Raw genomic sequence first — 26,050 nt, 5'->3', positions numbered from 1 at the left:
TGTGAAATTGTGATTTAATCCAAAAAAAAGTGGGTCATGCCACGAAGAATAAAAAGTTACGTAACCCTGAAGTCAAAACATTTTTTTCTACTTTCTTTTTGCTGTTTTTACAGCACCACCTCCAGTAAACAAGATATCCTTCCAATTTCCTGGATGAATATCCCCAAAAAGATGCAAGATTTTTTTTAAATCTATATATGTATTTAAATGCAGCATAAACCTATAATCAAACAGAAAATATTGAGTTAAAAAAAAATTCAGAAAAAATGGAATATTTTGTTTTGACATGTACCGGAAACTGGAGTTGTAATACAAGACTGGTACCTTTAATTTCCTGTAATTTCCAAAATTGTAACGATAAGTTTTAGTAACACAATGCCATGAGTCAATGCCAGAACCAATGTTCTGGCTATATATCTAGGGATAACCTCGGGAATTAACAGTCCACAAACAGATGTATCGACTCAGTAGTAGTATTAATATTAACGGTATCAATTTCTTTTACACCAGATGCGGCTTTACGTCGATACATTATAAGAATGAATAATAAAAAAGGTTCGAAAATTATTTTTCATTTTTCTACTACTAGTAGTATAAATAGTGTTGTTTACAAGCGTCTAATAGTTCATTTTTTTTCAAATGACGTACACTTGTCATATAATATGAAATAAATACGACCCTACGGTTTTTACACAGCGCGCTTTGTTTCTTTTGCTTTTGCATTAGTAATATGTTCTTCTATGAATTATTGCTCATGATTGATACATTTGAAATCATTGAAACATAATCAATTCAGATTGTAAAATGAAAATAAGCAACTTCTTTGTTACAGAAATGTATATATATCTATATATTGTTTTTAATTATAGAGAACCCCAGTTTGGTCGTTGGACTAATGACCAATGTACTATTTCAAGAACAGATGAAATTCAGACTGTTTGTAAATGTTCACTACCAGGGCATTTTATGGTTGTTTCTATAACCCCTTATATCAAAGTGAGTGTATTATTTTTACTTCATACCTTACAACAATAGGGTTTGTGATAAGGCGAAAATAGCCTTCATTATGTAGATTTAAGATTAGCAATTACTATTTTTTAAATGTCAATAATTTCAAAAAATAACTTTTTAGGAATTGCGTGAGTCCGTAACCCTTCCCTTGGTTTACCGTCAATATGAATGCTTAATCCAACCCATTGAAAAGTCAAGAATGTGTAAAAAAAAACAGAAAGTTGAGTAATTTATCAAAACTGAGTTAAAAAAGCGTATAATATCAACTTTGCCTGGGGCAGTTGAAACCACAATTGTTGTTTTTCATAATCATTTTACCATTTTTTATGCTGTTAAGCTGCATTATGCGAGCACCTTAGATTTGTGTTCTACCCAATAAATGCTAAAATACTTGCCATTGTATTATCTAGATAGCTACTGTTATATAGTTATATATTACTAATTGGAAACCTTTTTTATACTTTAAATTCGGGATTACAAAAAATATGACCAAAAAAAACTTAAATGATCGTAGAATCATCCAAAAGTTTTGGAGTTGCACATAGAAATTAGTGCTTATTAGGAATCCTTGTGTAGTTTATTATGGCCTGTGCTTTTGGCTATGGTTTCAAAGAACAATTGTATGAAATATGTCAATAAGACAAGTAGTTTAGATTTCCCAAATGGCAAAAGTCATCAATACGTAGTACAACTACGTCATAAATATCTAATAAGTTCAATTGTTCATGCTGTTGGGCGGCAATTTCAAATTAGAAGACAAAATTTTGTATCTTTTCAATTTGGAGGCAGAGGTTCAAATTAGCGGTGGTCCGAGGTCCGCGAACTTTCACGTTTGCAAGCGGAATTTGGACTTGTTTTCTAGCTACGCCCGACGTAGTCACCGTCCACTTGAAAATTAAAAAAAAAATACTTTGGTCTTTGCAAATTTTTTACCAAAGTCTCCAAATAAACGATCTCAAACTTCTTTTCATCATTATTATGCATGACAGCGATGTTCATTTTGTTCAACCGCTAGCTTTAAACGGAAAATCGACGACAAATAATGTGTAAATTCGAGTGAAATCGTATCTGACTGACAAAAACTCCATTGTAAACAATGGCTGCCGTGAAGAAAAAAAAATACAATATCGGATACGATTCCGGAAGCGGATAAGGGTGATTCTGGGTTTTGGCGATCAACTTAAAAAAAAAATCCAGGCAGGTTACAAAATAAATCTATGCATGGTAAATGAATATACACACTAGAATTGAAAACCAAAAGATATATGTAAAAGAAAGAAAAAGCAGAAAATATTTTAAACAGAAACTCAAAATTACTTTTTGACAAATTTTAATGTCAAAATTCAATACAGCTCAATCCAATGTGACAGATGGGAACAGTATATCTAACAATATATATGTTCATGGTCACAGTTTAATTTTTCGTTATCAGTAATAAATGATGATAATGCATGTAAGATGCTTTTAAAGTGTAAACATATTACTGCAATTTTGAACGGATATCTTTCTCAATTTCTCAAAGGGACAATGAAAGTAGCTGGAAGTTTCTTACAGCTTTATTTTCACAAATACTGCAATTTTATTATATAAAACCTGAGTGTAAGCAAATCATATGGCATATAGGTGGCGTCCTTTGTGCCACTCTACCCTCTCCTGTTGATAAATTTGAAATGGCCGAGATCCCCACCCCTTAACCATATATACTCATTTATTGTACTATGTAACAAATCAAATGAAATATAAGGGGATTCCCTGTGTTTCCCCTAACCCCACCTGTTTGATAACTTAGAAACTGATGATATTCCAAACCCTAAACCATACATACTCATGTATGGGACAATATAACTAATCAAATGAAATAAAGGGGGAGTTCCTCAGGCCTGGGCCGGGAGTCACCCACCCTTTCCTGTTTGGGAACATATGAAACGGTCGAGATCCCCGCCAATAAACACAATATATATTCAAGTATGGGACAATTTATAATCAATCAAATGATATATATAGGGAGTCCCTGCAGTTGCAGCTGCAAAATTGAAAACTTGAGAATGGTCGAGATCCCCATCCCTTAACCATAGATATTCATGAATAGGACTATATGAAAAAGCAAATGAAATATAGGGAGAGTCGCTGGGGGTCACCCCTACCCTCCCGTTTAAGAATTTGGAAACAATCGAGATCCCCACCCCTAAACCATATATTCTCAGGTATGTGACAATATAACGAATCAAATGAAATATAGGAGGAGTCCTTGTTGTAACCCCTGCCCTCCTGTTTGAGAACTTGGAAACGGTCGAGATTCCCACCCCTAAACACTATATATTCAAGTATGGGTCAATATAACTAATTAAATGAAATATAGGGGAGTCCCTGGGATCACCCTACCCCTCCTGTTTGAGAACTTGAAAACCGATGAGATCCCCACCCCTAAACCATATATATTCATGTATGGGACAATATAACAAATCAGATGTAATGTAGGGGAAGTCCATGGGGTCATCCTACCCCTTCCTGTTGAGAACTTTAAACCGTCCAGATCCCCACCCTTAAACCATAAATATTCATGTATGGGGCAAAATAACAAATCATTTACATTTACTATGGGTATTCAGACCTAACCTTTGAACCCTGTTGCAGTGAACATATGTCTGATTCGTGTCTCATAGCTTTTTTACTATAGGACACAAACTCAGTTTTCTTTCCACGGAAACATGTCCGTTCATTCTATCACATGTTCGTACTAAGTCAAATTGTACTACTGGCAGTAAACTTAAACCAACGTTAACTACCAATTAAAACAATTGCGATCGTCGGAACTTGTACCACTGCAGACCCATAAAAATATACATTGAAATAAACATTGCTTTTGAAACCTTGATAACATATAAATAATTTGCCTCAATAATTAATTCATTAGATAAACATAAATGTATATAAATGTTTTTAAGTGCAAGTCTGCTTAAGGATCAGGCAATATCGTATTTTATGTAAATATGCATTGTTGAAAAAAGTTCATACAATTTAAACTCCCAGCCACATTGACATTATCAAAACGTATTGCTTGTAATGTTGTCGCTGAAAGTTAAAAGTTTATATATATTTTTCGGTAGATTGACTTATTGATCACTTTTTTATGCATCGTTTCATTCAATACTCTTCATCCGTTGTCAGTGTAAATAACTTGTGAAGCAGAATGGCGGCTTGTTATCATGAGGTAACATTACTTAATCCATATATACGTTAAGTAATCCATTCATTATCTAATTAACTTGTCATCATATGTAATTAAAATCTATTTAATTATCTAAAATATTTATGACTTAATTATACTTTGAATTGATGTGAAGGAATTAGCGCATTAACGGTATCCAATGTAAACATTTGACAGCTTCAAATCAATATCGTTATGTTTATGTTATTCAATTGCTTATTTACGGATAAAGTACTCTTTTGTTTAGATTGATAAAATGGTGTTTCTGTAAAAGCATGCATGGTTCGTGAACATCCATAAAATCACAAACCATGTATTAAACCCTGATTATAAAGGTCAAAGCAGTTTGTTTACTTCAGTGTTACAAATATAATTCCAAGATTTATCAAATAACATCTACCTTTTGTAAATTATAAAAAAATCTTCTGATATTAAACCCTTTCCTATCTCATTTTTTCTTTTATATTTTGCGGTTTTCGAATTCCATCAAATTATTCATTCAATGATAAAAAGCTACGCAATGTGAGCAGTATTGACCCAAGAATGTATCAGCAACGAACAAACAGGAGAATTTTATATAGAACTTACGTGGCATGATAGCAGAACTTGTTTCTTTGGAAGACCCTACGTTGGTTCAAACCCACAACCCATGTTTCGACGAAGTTTCATATGGTACCGAAGTTTTAGTTTTTCAATCACCGGTTTTGCATTCGCAATTGCTCAAAGCGGTTGCCGAATTTCAATCGGTATGTTCCATGTGTATGTCATTTCATAAGAGAAAACAAATCATTTTTCAGAAGATTTTGAAAAAATATGATATACACATTTTTTATATAAAACTGTTATCTTTGAATTGTTAAAACTTAGGGGTCACATGTCTGTAAATCGTATTAACTGACTCAACAATGCAATGAAATATATTTGTTAACTTCATGTGCAAAATTTAAGTCTGATAGAGATGATCTCTTTGACTTTGATTGCCATAAAATACACAACTTTACTGTAGACAATCAGCAAACATTTATTTATTTATTAAGTTGTGAAGACAATCAGGTTCTTAATTATTTTGGAAAATTTATTCAAGTCAATAGGAGTTAGATGTATTAACTGCTCATATAAATATATTATATATTGTAAACCAACAGTTTTATTACTTACAGTCTAATTGTATAGTGAGTGTGTATGTAAATTCTATGTATCTATACTAATCAGTGTTCTTTTTGCTTATACTTGTATTCTATATATGACCCTTGTGGGCCGTTAATTGGAAATAAAATATAACTTATATTATCTTATCATATATAAATAGTGTAATATATTTAGTTCAAGTTGTCAATGTAAACTAATTTTTTTTAAATTTTATATCAGGGCACAGTTAAGGGGAAAGGAGAGAGTGATTTCACGAATGGGGATCAAGAGAAAATATCAGAACGTTTACGGAAAGCTATGAAAGGACTGGGTAGGTGAATCCCGAAATATTTATTTTTAAAGTAGTGGAGATCAATATTGCAAAGGTTAATCATTGTAAACTTAGTTTAAACATATTTATTTATAGTGGATTGGGACCAAGTTTTACAACTTATATTAATCCCTTTGCGGGTGCGAGTGCTGCCTTGTAGCGGCATTAGCCTACTCTTTTTCGAAATCTACAAGGGTGTCTTTAACGTGCAAGAGATATGGCTCTCTCTTAACACGGGTCAGCCATTTATCGTCCCCGTCCGACGGACTATCATCGTTTCCTCAAGACCATACTCGCAAATGGTGTCAAGGGAGAGCCGAAAATTGAGTTCCTGAAATTTTCATCCCAAACGGGAATCGAACCAGGAACCTTTGTGTTAGTAGTCCGATGCGCTAACCACTACACCACGGCTCTCACTAACCATTGTTGTCTCTCTAATACATTAAAGCCCGAAATATATGAACATTTTTTTATATTACATTTAGTATGTGTTCCCTTTTTAATGTGTACCCTCACTTGATTGAAGTTGTTAAGGAAAATCATGTTCACATAGTTGTTCGGCGACCAACATAATATGTGTTGCGAAGAAGTTCATAATAAACTTATGTCCCAAGTCCCTAAGACAAAGTTTTTGAATTTGTCTACACTGTAGACTCTTTTTGGTCAAATAGCTTGTTTCTACCGTTTCTTCGTATTTATACATTCCTGACTTTCAAACATTTGTATTTTGACCGTTCCTGGTGAAGGTTAATCCAGAAATGCATTTCAATTTTTTTGAAATTCATAAAGTCTGTATTAATTTACAAATGTAAATGGAATTTACTCGGATACTGGTTTAATTCAAAAGAAATTAAAACTCCAAAACAACTTTACCACATTTGCATTTTAACATTATTCTCTTTGTATGCTTGCTACAGGTACTGATGAAAAGGTGATAATTGAAGCGTTGTCTTCGCATACTAACACACAATTACAGACTGTTAAATCTACTTACAAGACTTTATATGGAAGGGTAAATATGCTTAGTTTTTTGTTATTGAAAGCAGCATAATACGACAGTCAACTAAAGAGAAAAAATAATAAAGGTATGCAAGGTTATTAGATTTAATCATAAATGTTTTGAAACTTGACATACAGCCAAAATTCATCTTTTCATTCTAAAACGAATACTTTCATCTTATTCATTTGAAACATTATTTCTGGCTACATGTCTATGAATCTATCAAAATGCCTACTTAAATTATTTTTTAAATTTTAAAATAACAAGTTTGCCTAGTTCGTCATGACATTGATTCTATGCAAATAACTTACATTATAGGACTTAGAAGAGGACCTGAGAAGTGAGCTATCGGGACATTTTGAAAGCCTTTGTATATACAGACTAACACCGTCCACTGAATTTGATGCTAAATGTCTTCGTAAAGCTATGAAGGTAAGATGTATAACGTAAACATGTGATTAGCCGCAATAGATAAATCGCATTGCATACATGTTTTAAGCTTTCTTTAAATTTCTTTAGATTGAATCCTATGAAATTATTTGTCTCGACACCTTTAGTCATTGCCTATACTTTATTGTCATATAGTTTATCATAAAATTGAGTGTGTCAGAAGAGACAACAGTCTGATCAAATCAGTAAACAGCGGACGGCCACCAGTGGGCATAGACTAGACCGTTGCTTTTCCCGTTTGTACGGTTTTACACCAGTAATTGTGTATGCCCTTTATAGCTTGCTGTCCGGTGTGAGCAAAAGTTCCGTGTTGAAGGCCTATTATAATGGTTTACTTTTTAATTGTTACTTGGATGGAGAATTGTCTCATTGGCACTCATACCACATCTTCTATATCTATGAGTTAATGTAAACACATTGACAATTTTAGTTTCAATTTTTTGAATTAAACATTTATGTATATAATTACAGATGAGACATCACTGTGAACAATTTATCTATATACACTGATATGAGTATATGTTTTATTGCAATATCATTATAAAAGTTGAATTATTCTTTGCATGACAAAATCACGGCATACAATTTTTTGAAATTTGTTTTGCAGGGTATTGGTACAAAGGAGGTTACGTTGATCGAAATTCTATGTTCACATAATAACTCTGAAATTAAGAACATTAAAGAAGACTACAGGAAAGGTATGTCAAACATTGTGTTACTTTCTGTGTTTTACATCAGGGGCTTTTCGTATATTTTGATAATCACTTCAAAGAACATCCATCGAACATAAAAAGCTTGGACACACAGAGCTTTTTTCAACAAAGTGATAAAACACAAAGAAAAAAAACGTATAACAAAAATACTGAACTCCAAGGAAAATTCAAATAGGGTGAGTCGATAAAAGATGACAAAATCAAACGTTGTCAAGAAACGGAACAACTTTAAAATAACACAAAGAGATAGAAGATCTTACTATGCATGCTGCACTGGTAGATTTCGACATTGATTCCAACAGAATGTGTTTTAGTTCCTAAATATTTAGCAGGATCTCAATATTGTTTTGCTATTATATAGTTTATGAGAGAGATCTAGAGGAAGATATTAAAGAAGAGACTAGTGGGGACTTCCAACGTATATTGGTGTCTTTGCTGCAGGGAAACAGAGACGAAAATCAAACTGTGGACCAAAAAGAAGTAGAAGAAGATGTTAAGGAATTAAAACAGGTATATTAATGTCCGGGTCATTTTGGTCTTTTGTGGATAGTTGTCTCATTGGCAATCATACCACATCTTCCTTTTTTATATAGTGTAGTATTGGCAAAAGAAATTTATATAGATGCATGAAATAATGCTACACACTTTTACCAGCCAGTCAAGCCATACCTTTCCAAAACCCGTCAAATCAAAAGTTACAGGTCTGTTGTTTACTTCATTAATGAAACAACGGAATTCCTGATTTATAGAAATAAGTATAGATGGTAAATTTGAATAGGTGCATCTCATATACAATTAACGATGAAATGAATGGTAAATTGCAGAGGCGGATTTGGAAAAAAATTCGGTTGATTATATAGGGAATCACTGAAGCGTGACTGGATGACTGGAGCGGGTTAGTCAGTGGGCCCCCCACTTATGAAAATTTCTGGATTCGCCACTGAATTGGTCTAGGTATCATTAATGGTAAATGGAAAGGATGTTTCATGACATTGAATGCATGATAAACTAAGGTTGATGTAGTTCTGTCTTTTCTTTTTTATGATAAAAATATTTCCGATTAAGGTTAAGTTCAGAATGAAATATAGAAAAACCTTTACTAAGTTCTTGTGGTAATTTAGCTCCCAACGTTTGACCATTTCCATACACCCCTGGTTTTCAAATGTTTGGGTTTGAGCGTTCATGATGGAGGTCAGTCCAGAAAACTGCTTCTGACGCACGAAATTTATTTAGTTTTATCTTCCCTAACCAATTGATAACTTCATTAAAAGGAGTTCATAATCATTTAATAATTCCACCAGGAATCAGGCTATTCCCCCCACCCTTTGCAAAAAAGAGAAAAAGAAACGTACCTCATATAAAACAGAATATTAAATAATAATAAAAACAAACTATAAAATATGAAATGACACTATGGTGCACAAAAACACTAAAAATGCTTATGGTTTTTAGACTATTCTTTTTATGCTAGTGAGCATAATGACAATAGCTAAGATATGTTATATTTGGGAAACTAACTGAAACTCAGAAAACCCAAATGAATGAAGTTGTAAATGCAGACATGTCCAACTTTTTAACATACATTGCAGGCTGGAACTAAACTTATGTTTGGAACTGACGAATCTGTATTCAACAAAATATTAGCAAAACGAAGTTTGTCACATTTGAAGGCTGTTTTTGAAGCATATAGATCTGATGAACAGAAAGACATAGAAACTGTAGTTGCAGATGAGATGAGTGGAAATTTGAGCACAGCATTTCTTGCTGTTGGTAATTAGTTTTATGTTAAAATAATTGTTCAGAGGATTATTTAACAAATACATGTGCATGAAATTAGGCAAAATTGATAATGAACAAAGCTTTTATAATTCATTGGTTAAATGTGACTGATTCTACATTTCAAACTAAAACTTTTCAACATGTCGCCAAAGAATTATTTAGACTGACGATAAGATTAAAGTATTAGTTCTATACACTACATGAATATTCAATTACTTAGTACTTTCTTTATTATTATGTTCAAAGGTTATGACAAAAATCATATTATTAGTGATGCCAGACGCAAAATTAAAATTAGATTTTTAGTATATATATATTTGTTTTATTTCAGTGAGGTTTATTAAGGATCCTCTAGAATACTTTGCTAGTTGTTTCCATGAGACCATGTGTGGTCCAGGGACAGAGGATGAACGTCTGATGCAACTAGTAGTTGCTCACTGTGAGGTATGAATAAAAACAAGTTCTCAAGAAGTATTTCAAGAAACGTTCTGCTTAATTTGTTCACTTTTCACTAAATTTTATCTTTAAATATCTATTTTTTTTCAAAACGTTGTCTGAATTTGGTTATCTAACCAATAAATGCATTGCAATGATGGAATATCTTTTTATTCTTCATTTCAATGGGGTTTTTTTCAAAATGGATACTTTCTAAAATCATTTATGTCTTATAGTTTGTAACTTGGGCTTCTTAACATCTGCTGTACTTTATGGTAGAGTCAAGCACCTTTTGAAAGTATATTGCGTCTCAATCCTTTTCTTTTATTGCATAGCGAGCACCCCTGACAATTGACAGGTAATGTCTGCTGATAAAAAAAAAGAAATTTGCAATGATAAAACATTCGTTATATATTTGACCCGCTCTAAGTATACTTGCTTTCCGATGTAAAGAGGTGTTTGCCTGCTTTTCGAACTTGACCTTGTCATGCATGTTTTCACCTTTTATTCATTTCTTTCTTTGATTTGATTTTTTTGTCTTCAAATGTTCCAAGTTGGGTAAAGGTAAATAGACTCCATTTTACCATCAGTTGTCTATCATGATTATGTAGTGAACTAATTTGAATTATCTTTTATTGAAAACATCTTCTATGCCTAGTGTTTATTTCACAGCTCAAATTGCTGCATATTACGTTTCATTATTGCTTGATCACTTATCAGAAGCGTTGCCTCTTATATTGAAATTGAACACAGGCTTTATACAAATCTATATATATGATTCTGATGAAACATGCACCCTTGTTTTGTTATCATATACCATCGTGTAATCCTACCATTTTCCCTGAACTAACACGACTACTACCAACATGATCAAGCATTGCAAAACTTTCGGATGAAAAATTCGAGCTTAACTGAGTCAATATACTTATCAACTATGCAATCTGCGTTTTTTGTTAATATTTTTTTGTTTATAGTAATTATGATGATAACACAATGCTGACTACTGTACCCCTAATTCTGATATCTTTGCCTATTATGTCTATTTGTTTTCTTCACACATTGTTGTCAATATACCATGGAATGTATGCGACTGTCAAAAAAGTGAGAGGTTAAAGGTAGTTATAAAAACTACGTAGAAAATGTTTACACCAAGTCAGGAATATGACAGTTGTTGTCCATTCGTTTGATGTGTTTTGGGTTTTGATTTTAACATTAGATTAAAGAAATTCTGTTTTGAAGTTTACTCGCAGTTCGGAATTTTGTTATTTTACTTTTTGCATCGAATTGAGAATGGGAAAGTGATTAAGGTTCATCTCAATGAAATCTACATTGTATTGGATGCAGATCTTAATGACTCGTAGTTAATATTAAATCATGAATACTTGCGCAGTAGTATAAATTATATTTTTTTATTACCTTAAGAAACAGCTGAAGCTCTGTCATTGAGAAAAAATGTATTCAATATTGTAGCGTTATTCAAACTTATATCACAACACTGCTGAGCGTATAGAAAAATAATTGTTTTTGTATGATTTAATTTCCAAGTCCTGTAAATTTTGCTAAGAAATGGAGATTGGTGGTCATTGGTCAAGATCCTGGTTCAGAAGTATCAATAAAGGCAACAGTATTATACCGCTGTATAAAACTGGTAAAATCTATGGACAAAAAACAAAATTGGGGTAACAAACTAAAACTGAGGGAAACGCATTAAACATAAGAGGAGAACAACGACACAACATTAAAATGTAACACACAGAAACGGACTAAGCATTAGACAAAATCCGAAGAGAATAACAAATATAATATCAAAACCAAAAACATGAATTTGGGATAGAAAAGTACCGTGACATGTCTTATAGTAATGTGAATTCACACTCAATTATAAGAGAAAACAAACGACACAACTTTAAAATGTTACACGTCTTATAGTAATGTGAATTCACACTCAATTATAAGAGAAAACAAACGACACAACTTTAAAATGTTACACACACACAGAAACGAACTAGGCTATAACAATGGCCATGTTCCTGACTTGGTACAGGACATTTGGTTTTGTGGCATGACAAACCTCGCACTTTAATGGCAATGTTAAATATAACATTTAAATGACAACATAATATTACAGGACTACAATACAGATAAATAGTGGAACGTACTAGACAAAGAAACACATGATTAATAGATAACAAAAGGCATCAGTTCTAAAATTAAATACACCAAAAACGCGCCTCGTCCAAACAAAACTCACCAGTGACGCCCGGATATAAAAGATTGAAAGTGAAAAATATGCCTGAATGTTAACTTATCATTTATTTCCAGGTTGACCTGAAAGATATTGCTGATAAATATATGGAACTGTACAAGAAAGGGTTAGCGTTAGCCATAGAGGAGGACACTTATGGAGATTATAGGAAATTATTGTTAAGACTTTCTGGAAAGGATTGATTTTATGATTTTAATCTAGTTTAAGGACCATTTAGTCACTTGCCATTTTATATCATTTTTAGATTTTATACATGTTAATTTTTTTTTTTAGAAAACTTTGACTTTTCTACACACATCTAACTGAATGCCACAGAAAACCTTTTTTTAGCAACTTTTAATGTTGCCATGAAAACATATTGTGTTTGTAGACATTCACATGTATAAATATCTTTTAACTATGATTAAAAATATATTGGAAAGTAATTCTTTTTTTGCAAATGTGTGGATTTTCCAAATTAAATCAGCTTCTATATAGTGTTATCGTGTTATCTTTTTATAATCATGTAGTTTAAACAAGAGGCTCTCAAGAGCCTGAATCGCTCACCTTAATTTTTTTGGTTAAATCTCTAATCAATGATTATTTTGGCTTTTCAATTTATTTAAATGTTCTTTGAATCGTCCTATTTTCTTCAAAAGCAAATATAAATCATTTTCTCCTATGTTCTATTTTGGCCATAGGAGCTATGTTTCTTGACATACAAGGAAATGAAATATAAAATTGATACTAGATACTCTGAAACTCATTTAGCCTTAGTTTGGCTGAAATTGATACAGCAGTTTCAAAGGAGAAGATTTTTTAAAGTAATGATGAACAAATTGTGAAAAAAGTCTTTAAAGGGCAATAACTCCTTAAGGGTTCAATTGACAATTTTGGTCAAATTGACATATTTGTAGATCTGACTTTGCTTAACATTTTTGTTATTAACAGTTTATCTGTATCTAGATAATAACCAAAAACTGCAAAATTTCTTTAAAATCATCAATTCAGGGGCATTATACCTGAAAAACCAGTTACCCAATTCGACTGAAAATTTCAGGATAGGTAGACCTTGACCTAATAAATACTTTAACTTCTTTTCTTATTTGCTCTAAATGCTGGAGTTTATGAGATATAAGCCAAAAACTGCATTTTACCCTGTGTTCTATTTTTAGCCATGACGGCCATGTTTTTGGACGAAATAAAAAATAAAGCACAAACTTTATTTTATACACCCTACTGATCATTCAGTTGAAGTTTGGTTGAATTTGGTTGAGTAGTTTTAGAGGAGAAGATTTTTTAAAGTTGGCAAATATGATGAACAAATTGTGAAAAATTGTCATTAAAGGACAATAACCCCTTAAGGGGTCAATTGACAATTTTGGTCATATTTAACTTATTTGTAGATCTTACTTTGCTGGTCATTTTTGCTGTTTATAGTTTATCTTTATCTATAATAATATTCAAGATAATGACCAAAAACTGCAAAATTTCCTTAAAATTACCAATTAAGTACCAGCAACCCAAAAATGAGTTGTTTGATTCATCTAAAAATTTCAGGGCTGATAGATATTGACCTAATGAACATTTTTACCCATGTCAGATTTGCTCTAAAACGACGACAGACGACGACGAAGACGACGACGGACGCAAAGTGATGAGAAAGGCTCACATGGCCTTTTAGGCCAGGTGAGCTAATAATAACCGCACAAAAATAATTGAGACATGAATTAAATTTATGGGAGTCTCCTAAGGAAAATGTATATAGATAGATGTAAGTGGAAATGACTGTCCATATTTATGGTCAACCCAATGAAACCACTCTGATAACTCCATAATAGTAGCCACACAATGTTATTTATTGTTGTAGAATCTGTGCTAGTTTGGTGGAATTCAGAAAATACGTTTTCAAGGAGTTGCTGATTAACAATAAGTAAAATCACAAAAGTACTGAACTCCGAGGAAAATTCAATTGGAAAGTCCCTAATCAAATGGTAAAATCAAATGACAAAACACATCAAACCAATGGACAACTGTCATATTATGCCTGACTTGGTACAATGACACAAACAAAAGCATTGCAAAAATATCAGAAGTGTGCTGTATAACTACAGCTGGATACTACAAGGCAAACACAAAATATCAGAAGAGCCCTGTATAACTACAGCTGGATGCTACAAGGCAAACACAATAACTATAACTATGAAGTATGGTCATGCATTATCCATCTATACATCTTAGATATCAATTAGTGTTTACTATGGGTTAGACAAAACACATCTTGCTCAAATACCAAATTTCAATCCTGATATCTATGATGAGTTTATTTGGTCCAAGCTTTACATTACAATATCAGATGTTTCTTTATATAGAATTCTATGTCTACATATAGAAACTCTTTTTGATGATTATTTTTTTATAAAGACACATCAATTAGTGTTAACTATGGGTTTAGTCCAAGATATGCATTACTATATCAGAAGATCTTTAATGTTATAGAAGTCTAGAACTACCCATAGAAGCTCTATTGAATGATTATCTTTATGAAATATAATTTATCATTTTTACAAAGGTAAAACAAGCATTCTCTAATTGTAACTTGGCTTACATTTCTCAATGGCTTCTTGATTTATAGTATTCCTGTTTTAGTTATCAAAATATTTGGTGAAGATGCTACTTGTTTTGAAGAAAAAAAGCATAGGTCTTTCATTGTGTAAAGTGATTAGATAAAGCATATTTACCATCCTTGAATACTTGAATACCACTTCATAGTAACTATAAAATGTGTATGCAGTCACATATTTATTGCAATAAGTCATATGAAACATTCAGAAAGGTAAGGTAGTAATATTAGAATTGCTAAATAATGTAAAATTCTAGATTCTGATTTATTTCTGCAAAAATTACTTTTGCCATGCCTTCTACACAGCTGTTTTCAAACTCAAAACTAAAATATTTGGTTGATTATACTTTTAGTTTGAATATGTTCTCGTGAAGATTTGAAGGGAGATAAGATCAATATTTCTAATCAAAAAGGGGGAGGGGTTGTAAATGATTTGTGATTATCACCCATGGAAATTTATAGACAACATATTGTGCATTCACATATACTCTACTGATTTTACATGTTTTAATTGTAACTGATGTCAGATTTTTTAGAAATACAGAAGACATTTTATAAAAGCAATACTCACTTGTTTAAATATACTTTTTCAATGACTCATTACAATAAAATATCCCTAGATGTACCAAGCCATTCTTTGATAGCAGCCCAAAAGAAAAATTGAAGTAATGTAAGGATAGAAAATATGCTTAGTTTCGTCACTAGCACTTCGATGAAAAACATCAGAGAGAAAAAAATACAAATTCCCAACAAAGACCATTTGGTAAGGTTTAGAAAAAATTTTTGAAGATCTAAACCCATCCTTTTTGTTGTGAATATGACTTTGTCTTGATGTCCGTAATGTCGCGAAACAGTGTTAACGTTAGTCCCCGTATTTTTGACGTTGTGTGATAGTGACGTGGGAGGGAGAGATGGTTGCCAGATGAACAAGATGGCTGAATGTTTGTACTGTTGGAGTGTATGCCGTGTATTTTGTATTTTATGTAATGTTTGTATATACATGTAGTGTGAATAAATCCTGACTATTATTTTCTACAAAAATGGTGTTAAGTTATAAACTTATGAACGCTGGGAATTCTACGTTTACAACAGAAAATATGCTTAGTTTTGTCACTTACCACTTCGATGAAAAACATCACTGAGAGAAAAAAAATACAAATTCCCAACAAAGACCATTTGGTCATCAGGTTTTAGAATTTTTTTTTGAAGATCTAAACCCATCCTTTTTAAAACTTTATATGTAAGTGGTGAAATGAAAATATAGCATGTTTTGCCCTATGCTCTTCTTTATATTGGTTAAATGAAAGGGACATCAGCACCCTTTTTGAAACTAGCCACTGCACCATAAGAAGGATGGAAAAGTTAGCTTCCATTAGTTTTGAGGTTTAAGGGCAGGATTTAAAAGCATATTTCAGATGGACAGTGAAAAGGATGAAAGGACGGATGGCTATAGCTCACACTAGCTTTCAATAGGGTTAGCTAGTACAAAAGTATAATATAAATATACCTTTCCTATTAATGAATTGGTAGACAAATAATTCAGATTCATAATTTATAACAAGAGGCTGTCACAACGACAGCAAACCGGATTTATCAATATTTATTTGTGTCTTGGCAATATCACAAGAACCATAAATGATGAACGGTGAAAGTGAAAATCATCGATTTCAAATTTGACCTCCATTTTGTCATCAGTATCAACATATCAAAATTGAAAGAGCTTAGGTTCATGAGTATATGCAACAAAATGAATGAAAACACCATTTTTTTATCTTTCAAAAACCATAACTCCTGAACGGTAAAAGTCAAAATCAACATTATTGAACTTGACCTCCATTTTGTCATCAGTAACAACATATTAAAATCTGAAAAGCTTTGGATGAAAAGTTCGTGAGTAAATGCACGGACACTACATTTTTCAATCTTTCAAGAACCATAACTCCTGAACGGTAAAAGTCAAAATCGTCATTCTTGAACTTGACGGTCATTTTGTTGTCAGTTACAACATATCATTTTTTTTTTAAAGCTTTGGTTGAACAGTTCATGAGTAAATGCACTGACAACATTTGGTTGGCGCCCACCCAACCGCCCGCTGTACATCCCCAAATCAATAACCAACATTTTTGTCACAAAAATCCGGTTAAAAATGAAGACAAATGACTATAAAAGATTTATATTGTTATGACTTTGCAAGTTTTATAAAATGTTCTCTCAACGCTGTCACAGCTTTGTATCTGTGTGAAATTGTATTTTTTACATCTTTTGGCATTTCTGCATAGGTCTCTGTAAACTTATCAGGTTGGAAACATGGATCCCAACCAAAGTCTCTTGGTCCTTTAGGCGAGACAATTTGACCGTCTGTCTGACCTCTAAATAAGATAACCTCTGATCCTTCAAGGCCAGAATGATAAGCTAATGTACATAAGGCATATGCTGTTTTATCTTCAAATCCATTTAACATCTTATGTAAACCTGAAATTACAAAATGTTTGTGTTAACTCATTTATAATGTGTTTTTATAATTATTAGTTGTGCCCATTTTAATAAAAAAAAAAAAAAAAACCCACTTTTCAGTCTGTTAGCATACTTTTAACTTTGAATTGATATTTTCAGATGTTTCAACTAATGCAATATATTAGGCGCAGCTCATACAAATTTAAGTCACATTCAGATCCAAGGTACATAAGGTCCAACACATTTAGGAAAATACACAAAAACAAAAGGGGTGATTTTAAGTCTTATAAAAAATCAATTTAACTAATGCATGAACTAACTAAAATTAAGCCATTTTGATCTGAACTGCTTCGCAGAAAATTTGTAATAAAATGTAAATTATGTAATCCATTATTCAAATATAAGAATGTTTCTACTATTTTTCCGAGTTCTTTTATCCCTACTTGCAGTATATGTACCGGTAATGCTTTTTCTTACCTTCTGGACCTATCTTTGCTAAAAACCATTTGATATAAGGACCAGGCATGCCACCTAGAGCATTAAAACATAAACATGTATCCTCAGTAATCACTGGACCTTTGATTTGTGATGATGCTAATTCACACTTAGATCTGGCTACCTCATCTGGCTCCCCCTGGTATTCTGGTAAATCTACATCATTACTAATCACCTAATATAAATAACAGTAAATTAGTTAAATAAGAATCTGAACTCACTAAAACACTCCAAATAACATGTTTATAAAGAACATTTGAAATAAGAGGTACCTGAAGGGATATATCTAACAAGAGGCTGTCACAACGACAGCAAACCGGATTTATTAACATTTATTTGTGTCCTGCCAATATCACAAGAACCATAACTGATGAACGGTGAAAGTAAAAATTGTCAATATCAAATTTGACCTCAACCTTGTCATCAGTATCAACATATTAAAATTTGAAAAGCTTAGATTGAATGGTTCATGAGTAAATGCAACAACTTGAATGGAAATGCCATTTTACGATCTTTCAAGAACCATAACTCCTGAACGGTAAAAGTCAAAATCGTCATAATTTAACATTACCTCTATTTTGTCAACAGTAACAACATATAAAAATTTGGGAAGATTTGGTAGAACAGTTCATGCGTAAAAACACGGACACGTCTGGAAACTCCATTTTTCCATCTTTCAAGAACCATAACTCCTAAACGTTAAAAGTCAAAATCGCCATTATTGATCTTGACCTTCATTTAGTTGTCAGTAACAATGTATTGAAATTTTAAAAGATTTGGTTGAACGGTTCATGAGTTAATGCATGGACAACATTGATTGTCGCCTGGCCGCCCGCCGTACATCCCCAAGTCAATAACCGACATTTTTGTCCCAAAAATCCGGTTAAAAATTTAAGTATCAAACATCATGAAGTAACTCCCCTCCAATTCAGTATATTCATGTTTCAAGAAAAAATGTACTAATGTCTGAGGCACTGCTGATAAAAAGTATGAATAAAATCTTGCAAGAATTATAAACATGAGATAGCTAACAATGAAATTTTCCGTATAAATAATATTCAAAGGGGCAAAACTCTTTTTCTTTTATTTTCGGTTAAACATTTACACAAAAGTTTGATGACTCTATTACCTTTTTTTCAGTTAATTGTACAGTGCAAAAGTGACCACTAGTCTTTTTATCTTCTGGTAAACAAATCATAAACAGATAGTTCTACAAGTTTGCTGCTGTATATAATATTTCTTTCATACATAAATCAGATCATTGGTTTTCTTGTTTGAATTGTTTCACATTTTGTCATGTCAGGGACTTTAAGAGTTTGTTATGAGGTATGGGTTATTCTCATTGTAGAAAGCTGTATGGTAATGACTTGGGATAGTTGTCTCATTGGAAATCATACCAAATCTCTTTATTTCATAATGCATACCCGTAGCCAGGGGGGGTTCGGACGAACCCCCCTTGAAAACAAATAAGCACTGTTAAAGGCAATGTTCTGTTCGAATTGTGACTGTTAAAGTCGAGTTTGTGAGTCAAACAAACCCCCCTTTTGAAATTCCTGGCTACGGGCCTGTAATGTATGTCAAACTGTAAGGCCTTTAAATATTAAAGACATTGGGGAAATAGGTTGTATCATAATTAAGTAAATGTGTTTTTGAAGAACACACATTCACAAATAACTACCAGGATTTAAAAAAATGTTTGTAGAAAAAGTTAGGAAGCCAGTCTTGTTGAATTGTTTTACATTGTCATTTCAGGCTTTTTAAAGCTGACTGTGCGCTATGGGCTTTACCAATTGTTGAAGGCCATACAGTGACCTATAGTTTTTAATTTCTGTATCATTTTGATCTCTTGTGGAGAGTTGTCACATTGGCAATCATACCACATCTTCTTTTTTTATTTGTATAAAACTCATAACGTTCATTATTTATCATATCCTTAGCATGTAAATAAATACCTTAAATATATCTTTATCATGAAAGCTACATGTACAAAATTCAACACATACCTCAAAAGGAAAATCTTTTCCTAAAATAGCAACAAATTCTTCAAGCTTTTTCTTATTTCCAGTAACAAGAGTAATAGGTTGTTTCGTGCTGGCCATCATATATCTTTTATAAATTCTGGAGTAAACCTAAAACATATAGTCATGCCTTGTTTTATAGTTTGATAGATTGGTATATTCTATATTTACTTGAGCTAAGGTAAAGATCTCAAAAAGTGGAAGTCTGAAGGTTTTGACCAACAAAATGTGGGTAAAATCACAAGTATGACAAGTGAGAGGTTTAGCTAGCTATAAAACAAATTTATAAAATTATAAAACCATTTTCCTGCATAAGAAGTCAGGAATATGACACTTGTTCTACATTTGTTTTAATGTGTTTGAGCTTTTGATTTTTGCCATTTGATTACAAACTTTCCATTTGATCTTTTCTTGGAGCCCAATGTTTTTGGTATTATCTGTTTAAGACTCATGATCATATCGATTATATTTAATTGTTACAATTATGTAAGAATATCAACTGTCTCATGTAAAAGAGAAGGTCCAGTAAGACCCTTTTTGGCCCTAAAATATAGCAGTTTTACAAACTTGTGAAAATGTAATCTTTTAGGGTGCAATCAAGTTTTTTTCTATGACGTCATATTTTGAGGGACCATGCATAAGTGACCCTTAGTGGTTGAATGATTAATAAAGATACTTGTATAAAACTAGATAACACTGAAATCATAATTTTCTCTAGTTTATAATGAAATAAAAATAAAGTGTACTTTTAATATATTAAAAAAATTCCATCCAAAGAACACAGTAAAAAAACAAGCCTAATTTGAACGTAAAAAAATGAAATCAGGTCATGTGCACACCCATGTAGACATGATCCATGCACATTTTTGTAATCAAAACTGTATGAAATCTTGTTTCAGTTACCTGCTCTGAAAAGAGCTACAGCGACTGCAAATAAGTTTTCAATTTTCACTGCCAAAAAAAACAGGATGTTTACAGTGTTGTCTCCCCTCAAAACATGTATTTTAAAATTATTTCAATCATTCAACCTGTTTTAATAGAAAGCTAATTAACAAATTTTTACAATCAAATACAAAAAACATTATACTTTTCCCCCCAATTAAGTAAATAAACAGGGGTTTCCTCCCATGGTTATTTTTAGTCGGGGGAATAACCCCATGTTTTTTATACGAAACTGTTTATAGCACCCTTAGCTATTTACTTGAAGGTAGAATGCTTCTGCTACATGTATATACATATGGGCTTTTTTTTACAATACAATGCACATAAATTGGGTAAGTCATGCTAAATTACTGAAATCTTCACAATTTTAGCATTTCAGTTAAATTTTAGACGGTTTCCGTCTTAAATGAAAATGGCCGCATTTGTGTTTGTTCATAATATTGAAATTCAAGTTGTATTAGATGATAATACATAACATATATAAAAGTTGAAGATGAACACTGATGCTGCCACTTTCATTTTTGACAAAAGCCATCTGAAAAGTGACGTTTTTTGGCATATTTGATAGATTTTTCATATTTAATCTTGATTTGGAGCGTTTTAATGACTAAATCAGTTAAAAACTTTCACATAAACTAATTGAATGAATTGAAATAGGCACTTCAGTGTTTAAAAAGTGTCCAAAATCTTTCTTTAGATGAACCTGAAACAGGACCTACTTCTTTCAAGGGTATTTGATACATTGAAGTATCAATCCTACTCAACCCTTACAATATTGATCAACTTTAAAGCCATTCAATAGCTGATCAATTCACTCAACTACTCTTTTGTTTGTATTCAAAACTCACAATAGATACTCATGACTATTGTTAAAATCTAGTGATTACAATTGTTATGGAGTTAACAAAGTTGATGCTAATTTTTACACTGCAATCAGCTTTTTTACTATACAGATAAAGCTATATGTATAAACGTTAGCTTTATATGTCGATGACCTCAACTAACATATAAGCCCCGCCTCCTTACCGGAACTACTGTATTTCATCAACAACGTCACATCCCCACCATGACAACGTAAAGTAACAATGGTCAAACTTTTATGAATTTAAACAATTGGTTATTTATATACCATATTTATCAAATGTTATTAATTAAGTTCATTTTCCCTTTCTAATTCCTTAATATGTCAATGTCTTACCGCCTGGACTAAGCTCATAGGGAAATACCCCAAAATGGTAACCCAAGAGGTAAATTCCAAACACTTATTTTAACAATTGTTTATATTTTTTTTCATTTTAAAATACTTTTTTTTATTTCAGTATAAAGACAATATATGTATAGTGTCTTGAAATATGAAATTTATTTGTATTCGGCACGAAACAGGAAAATGCTCCCATTTTCCCGTTTCTAAGCCTCATACAAATAAATTTCCTATTTCAAGACACTATATACGTATATTGACATAATCTATTGCAATCAATTGTTTCTAATATAATGCTCAAGACTTAGACAATTATTTTCACAAGGACAATCAAACCCCACGTGCACTCAACACAAAGGGAGTGCTAGGACACCGGGAAGTCTGTTATTATGGTGGAGGAAGCCTAAGTACTTGGAGAAAACCATCAGGCCACTCAGTGGAAACAGACAAACCCGAGAAATATCAAAAGATTGATCTGCAGGTCAAAGTAGGGGACAACTTTGACCAACCGAGGCCCCCAAATTACCTATTCTAGTTTATACTCCGGTCTGGGTACCAGAGATTAGTGTGTGAGAGGATGAAAATTACCCTTCTGAGTGAGAATCAAACTCAGGACCCTCAGAAATAAAACTAACGGTACCAATTTTCTTGCACCAGATGCGCATTTCGAATACATGTCTCCTCACTGATGCTCGTGGCCAAAATATTTGAAATCCAAAGCTTATATAAAAGAAGAAGAGCTATAATCCAAAAGGTCCAAAAAGTATAGCCAAATCCGGAAAAAGAAACAGAGCTTTGCATGAGGGAGATACATTCCTTAATTTTTTAATAATTTCTAATATTTTGTAACAGTAAATTTTAATAACACAAAAATATCCGTATTTTCATGCCAGTACCGTAGTACTGGCTACTGGGCTGGTGATACCCTCTGGAACTAATAGTCCACCAGTAGAGGCATCGACCCAGTGGTAGTAATAAAATTAACGGTACCAATTTCCTTGCACCAGATGCACATTTCGACAATACATGTCTCTTCAGTGATGCTCATGGCCAAAATATTTGAAATCCAAAGCTTATATAAAAGATGAAGAGCTATAATCCAAAAGGTCCAAAAAGTATAGCCAAATCCGTAAAAGGAATCAGAGCTTTGCATGAGGGAGATACATTCCTTAATTTTTTAATAATTTCTAATATTTTGTAACAGCAAATTTTAATAACACAAAAATATCTGTATTTTCATGCCAGTACCGTAGAACTGGCTACTGGGCTGGTGATACCCTCGGGGACTAATAGTCCACAAGCAGAGGCATCGACCCAGTGGTAGTAATAAAATTAACGGTACCAATTTTCTTGCACCAGATGTGCATTTCGACAATACATGTCTCTTCAGTGATGCCATTGGTATTAACGAACTCACCGATAAATGCATAACGTAGAAACTGGTGTCTTGCGTGTGTATTGATTTTATGGTTGCTGCCTTATATGTTGAATTCTAGTCAAATCGGCACCTGGTTAAATCGGCACCCGGTCAAATCGGCACTCAGTATAGTCAAATCGGCACCTAGTCAAATTGGCACCTGGTTAAATCGGCACTTTATATAGTCAATTCGGCACCCATGTTAGATTTGTTTTATATACATATTTTAACAGTAATTTCAGCAAAAACAGTAAAAATAAGGAAGGGGTTATTTTTCTCTTATCTAAGGCGTATTAGTTATATATATATACAATGATCAAGGATTTGTACTATATTTTCACTATACAAATCCTTGCAATGATATATGAGGTACGGTACTGGATATTTTTTATGCACTTTTTAACAGTTGAACATTTTGCAACATTGTTGGTTTAATGCTATTTAAACTCTACTGAAAAACACCTTGAATTGCTAATTATTTTGCATGAAAGTTTGAATTATTGAAAGGGACTCATAATTTTCCACTTTTTTTAATTATGCTTCTAATTGTCTCATTGTTAAACATTAGATTGTGTAAGGGCTTCTTTGTTTCTTATGAAGTTTTTGAAGAATAAAACATTAATAAATACCTTTAACATTCTACTGTTGAGTTAAAACCACAAACATATTAACTATGTACTTCATTAAAGTTATTAACATTAATTGAAAAGAAAACTTATCAAAACATCAGTCATAGAATGTTGGGAAAACTTTAAATAATTAACCTATGTTTTCTAACTGCTTGATGCTTTTTAGTGATGTTATGCATAATTAAATCCAAACCCCAAAATAGATCATGAATTTATATATTTTAAAATTATTTATACATATATAATATCAAATATTTTTGGATGCCGATTTGACTATACTGAGTGCCGATTTGAACAGGTGCCGATTTAAGCTGGGGTCACACATTCACGATTTTTACTAGATATAGGAAGATGTGGTGTGAGTGCCAATGAGACTATTCTTGACAGGACCATTCCCGATTAAAATTTATTAAAAGTCTGATCAAGATCCTGTGAATCGTGGATGGAAATTCAAACTTAAATTAGAATTTAAAAAAAAAACATTTGATCACGACAACAATCAGATAGTGTTCAGGAAGCACCGATATTCAACCATTTCTAAGCGAATAAGTGCCGATAATCCCGTTCTGGATCCGCTTTTACTCAGATTTCTATTTTTCGCCAGGTAAAATTCGACCGAGTCTGTCACGACTGCGTCCCGACTCTACCGAATGTAATCCGATTGAGATCAGACAGTGACCAGACAGTGAACCGACGCTGACGGAAGTTATTTGTTCGAAAACTGTCGGCATATTCGGGATAATCAGGTACTGTCGGAACGTAATCCTATTACGTTCCGCTCTATCTCATTGCAAACGGCTTTGTCTGGTCTCAGTCGTATTGTATTCTGTAGTTGTCGGGACTCTGACGTGGGTTCCATTGACGAATTTCGTATTAATAACAGGACTGTTTCGGAATGGTTTCGGCAAAAAAACGTTCGCAATCGACAAGATCTGGATGAAATCTGGACTCAATCAGCAGGAAAACAGCTACGAAAAATTACTCCGGATCATTCCCGTTCCACAGGACACCGTCCAGAATACACAAGACATTGTTCGGAATTCGATCCGATACAGCAGAATCTGTCACGACATAGCCACGATTGTAATCCGATTAGACAAAATCGGCTGAGTTGCCCCGAATGTTACGGGACGCACCTAACTGTCGGGATGCTTTGCCGAACTATTCGGACCCTTCCCCATCCGTAGGAATCTGTTACGAACTAAAACGAATGCATTCAGACAATGATAGGACATTCCAGATAATTGAGGATACCAATCCGACTTTTTCACTTTTCATATCGTATTGCTGTCTGATCTCAAACGGGAGCAATAATCGGCAATGTGTGAACCCTGCATTAACCAGGTGCCGATTTGACTTTTTCTATGGGTGCCGATTTGAACAGGTGCCGATTTGACTTGTACCCTTATATGTTCAAACTGAGACTACTATGTGTTATAGTAGTCTCAGGTTCAAATTGTGAGGAATTCTATGTACCTACCTTTGATAACTATTGGAGAGTCAAAAAATGAACTGCAAACTAGAATGACTTTACATAGACAGCAAAGATAATAATATTACATATATATATAAATTGAAAAATTATCATGAAATTACAAATATTATTACTGTTCATCATATTAATTTTGCCTTAACTTCCCTTTTTTTTTTTTATCTGATTGGTAAGTCAATTGGTTAAATAAACATGAAATATATTTGATCACCTTTATACCAGTAAACAGAGTACGTTGCATCTACTTTCCTTTAGCACGTTTCCCGCAATATTTTAAGCTCAGATCTGTACAAATACCGAAAATTGGTATTCTGAGAGATTTTTTTTATTGTTATTCAAATAAAGCGTCAGAGTGCATTGTTGTGTATATAATGAAACAAATATATATAATTTTAATTGGGGGTTTTATATTATTGAAATCATGGTTAAAATGTTTGATTTTATTTTTACCGATCTGGGTGTCTAGTTCGGATTTACAC

At 32.7% G+C, this 26,050-nt stretch overlaps 2 protein-coding genes across 3 annotated transcripts; one reads left to right on the top strand and one right to left on the bottom strand.

Annotated features, from left to right (window-relative positions):
- The first annotated feature begins 4,083 nt into the window (after positions 1-4,083).
- Positions 4,084-12,800, top strand: LOC134691870 (annexin A13-like). 2 transcript variants are annotated; one of them, XM_063552296.1, is made up of 9 exons: positions 4,084-4,222; positions 5,588-5,678; positions 6,596-6,690; positions 6,997-7,110; positions 7,736-7,826; positions 8,203-8,351; positions 9,431-9,611; positions 9,952-10,064; positions 12,378-12,800. In XM_063552296.1, the coding sequence occupies exons 1-9, from the start codon at positions 4,202-4,204 to the stop codon at positions 12,501-12,503; spliced, it is 981 nt and encodes a 326-aa protein (XP_063408366.1). In that variant the 5' UTR covers positions 4,084-4,201; the 3' UTR covers positions 12,504-12,800. The 2 variants fall into 2 exon arrangements, with proteins under 2 accessions (XP_063408366.1, XP_063408365.1); XM_063552295.1 differs by lacking the exon at positions 4,084-4,222 and adding an exon at positions 4,798-4,965.
- Positions 12,801-17,080: 4,280 nt separating this feature from the next.
- LOC134711297 (inosine triphosphate pyrophosphatase-like) lies at positions 17,081-25,894 on the bottom strand. The gene is made up of 4 exons (XM_063571830.1): positions 25,783-25,894; positions 19,876-20,001; positions 17,855-18,047; positions 17,081-17,395 (listed from the first exon to the last, which is right to left on the bottom strand). Exons 1-4 carry the CDS (start codon positions 25,810-25,812, stop codon positions 17,103-17,105), a joined length of 642 nt encoding a protein of 213 aa, XP_063427900.1. The 5' UTR covers positions 25,813-25,894; the 3' UTR covers positions 17,081-17,102.
- Between the last annotated feature and the right edge of the window lie 156 nt (positions 25,895-26,050).

This window comes from Mytilus trossulus, chromosome 1 (genome assembly GCF_036588685.1).
Source record: "Mytilus trossulus isolate FHL-02 chromosome 1, PNRI_Mtr1.1.1.hap1, whole genome shotgun sequence".
Lineage (NCBI taxonomy): Eukaryota > Metazoa > Mollusca > Bivalvia > Mytilida > Mytilidae > Mytilus > Mytilus trossulus.
The sequence above is the reverse complement of the archived record's forward strand: the minus strand, read 5'-3'. Positions and strand labels throughout refer to the sequence as shown.

What these genes read in the sequence shown, in the direction of transcription:
- LOC134691870 (XM_063552295.1), top strand. Translation starts at nt 4,813, where the DNA reads ATGATAGCAGAACTTGTTTCTTTGGAAGACCCTACGTTGGTTCAAACC. An exon ending in ACAAGACTTTATATGGAAGG is followed by an intron (nt 6,691 to 6,996) that starts GTAAATATGCTT and finishes CTTACATTATAG; the next exon opens with GACTTAGAAGAGGACCTGAG. An exon ending in GTCTTCGTAAAGCTATGAAG is followed by an intron (nt 7,111 to 7,735) that starts GTAAGATGTATA and finishes TTTGTTTTGCAG; the next exon opens with GGTATTGGTACAAAGGAGGT.
- LOC134711297 (XM_063571830.1), bottom strand. Translation starts at nt 25,812, where the DNA reads ATGCAACGTACTCTGTTTACTGGTATAAAG. An exon ending in GAAAAGATTTTCCTTTTGAG is followed by an intron (nt 18,048 to 19,875) that starts GTATGTGTTGAA and finishes TATTTATATTAG; the next exon opens with GTGATTAGTAATGATGTAGA. An exon ending in AGCAAAGATAGGTCCAGAAG is followed by an intron (nt 17,396 to 17,854) that starts GTAAGAAAAAGC and finishes TTGTAATTTCAG; the next exon opens with GTTTACATAAGATGTTAAAT.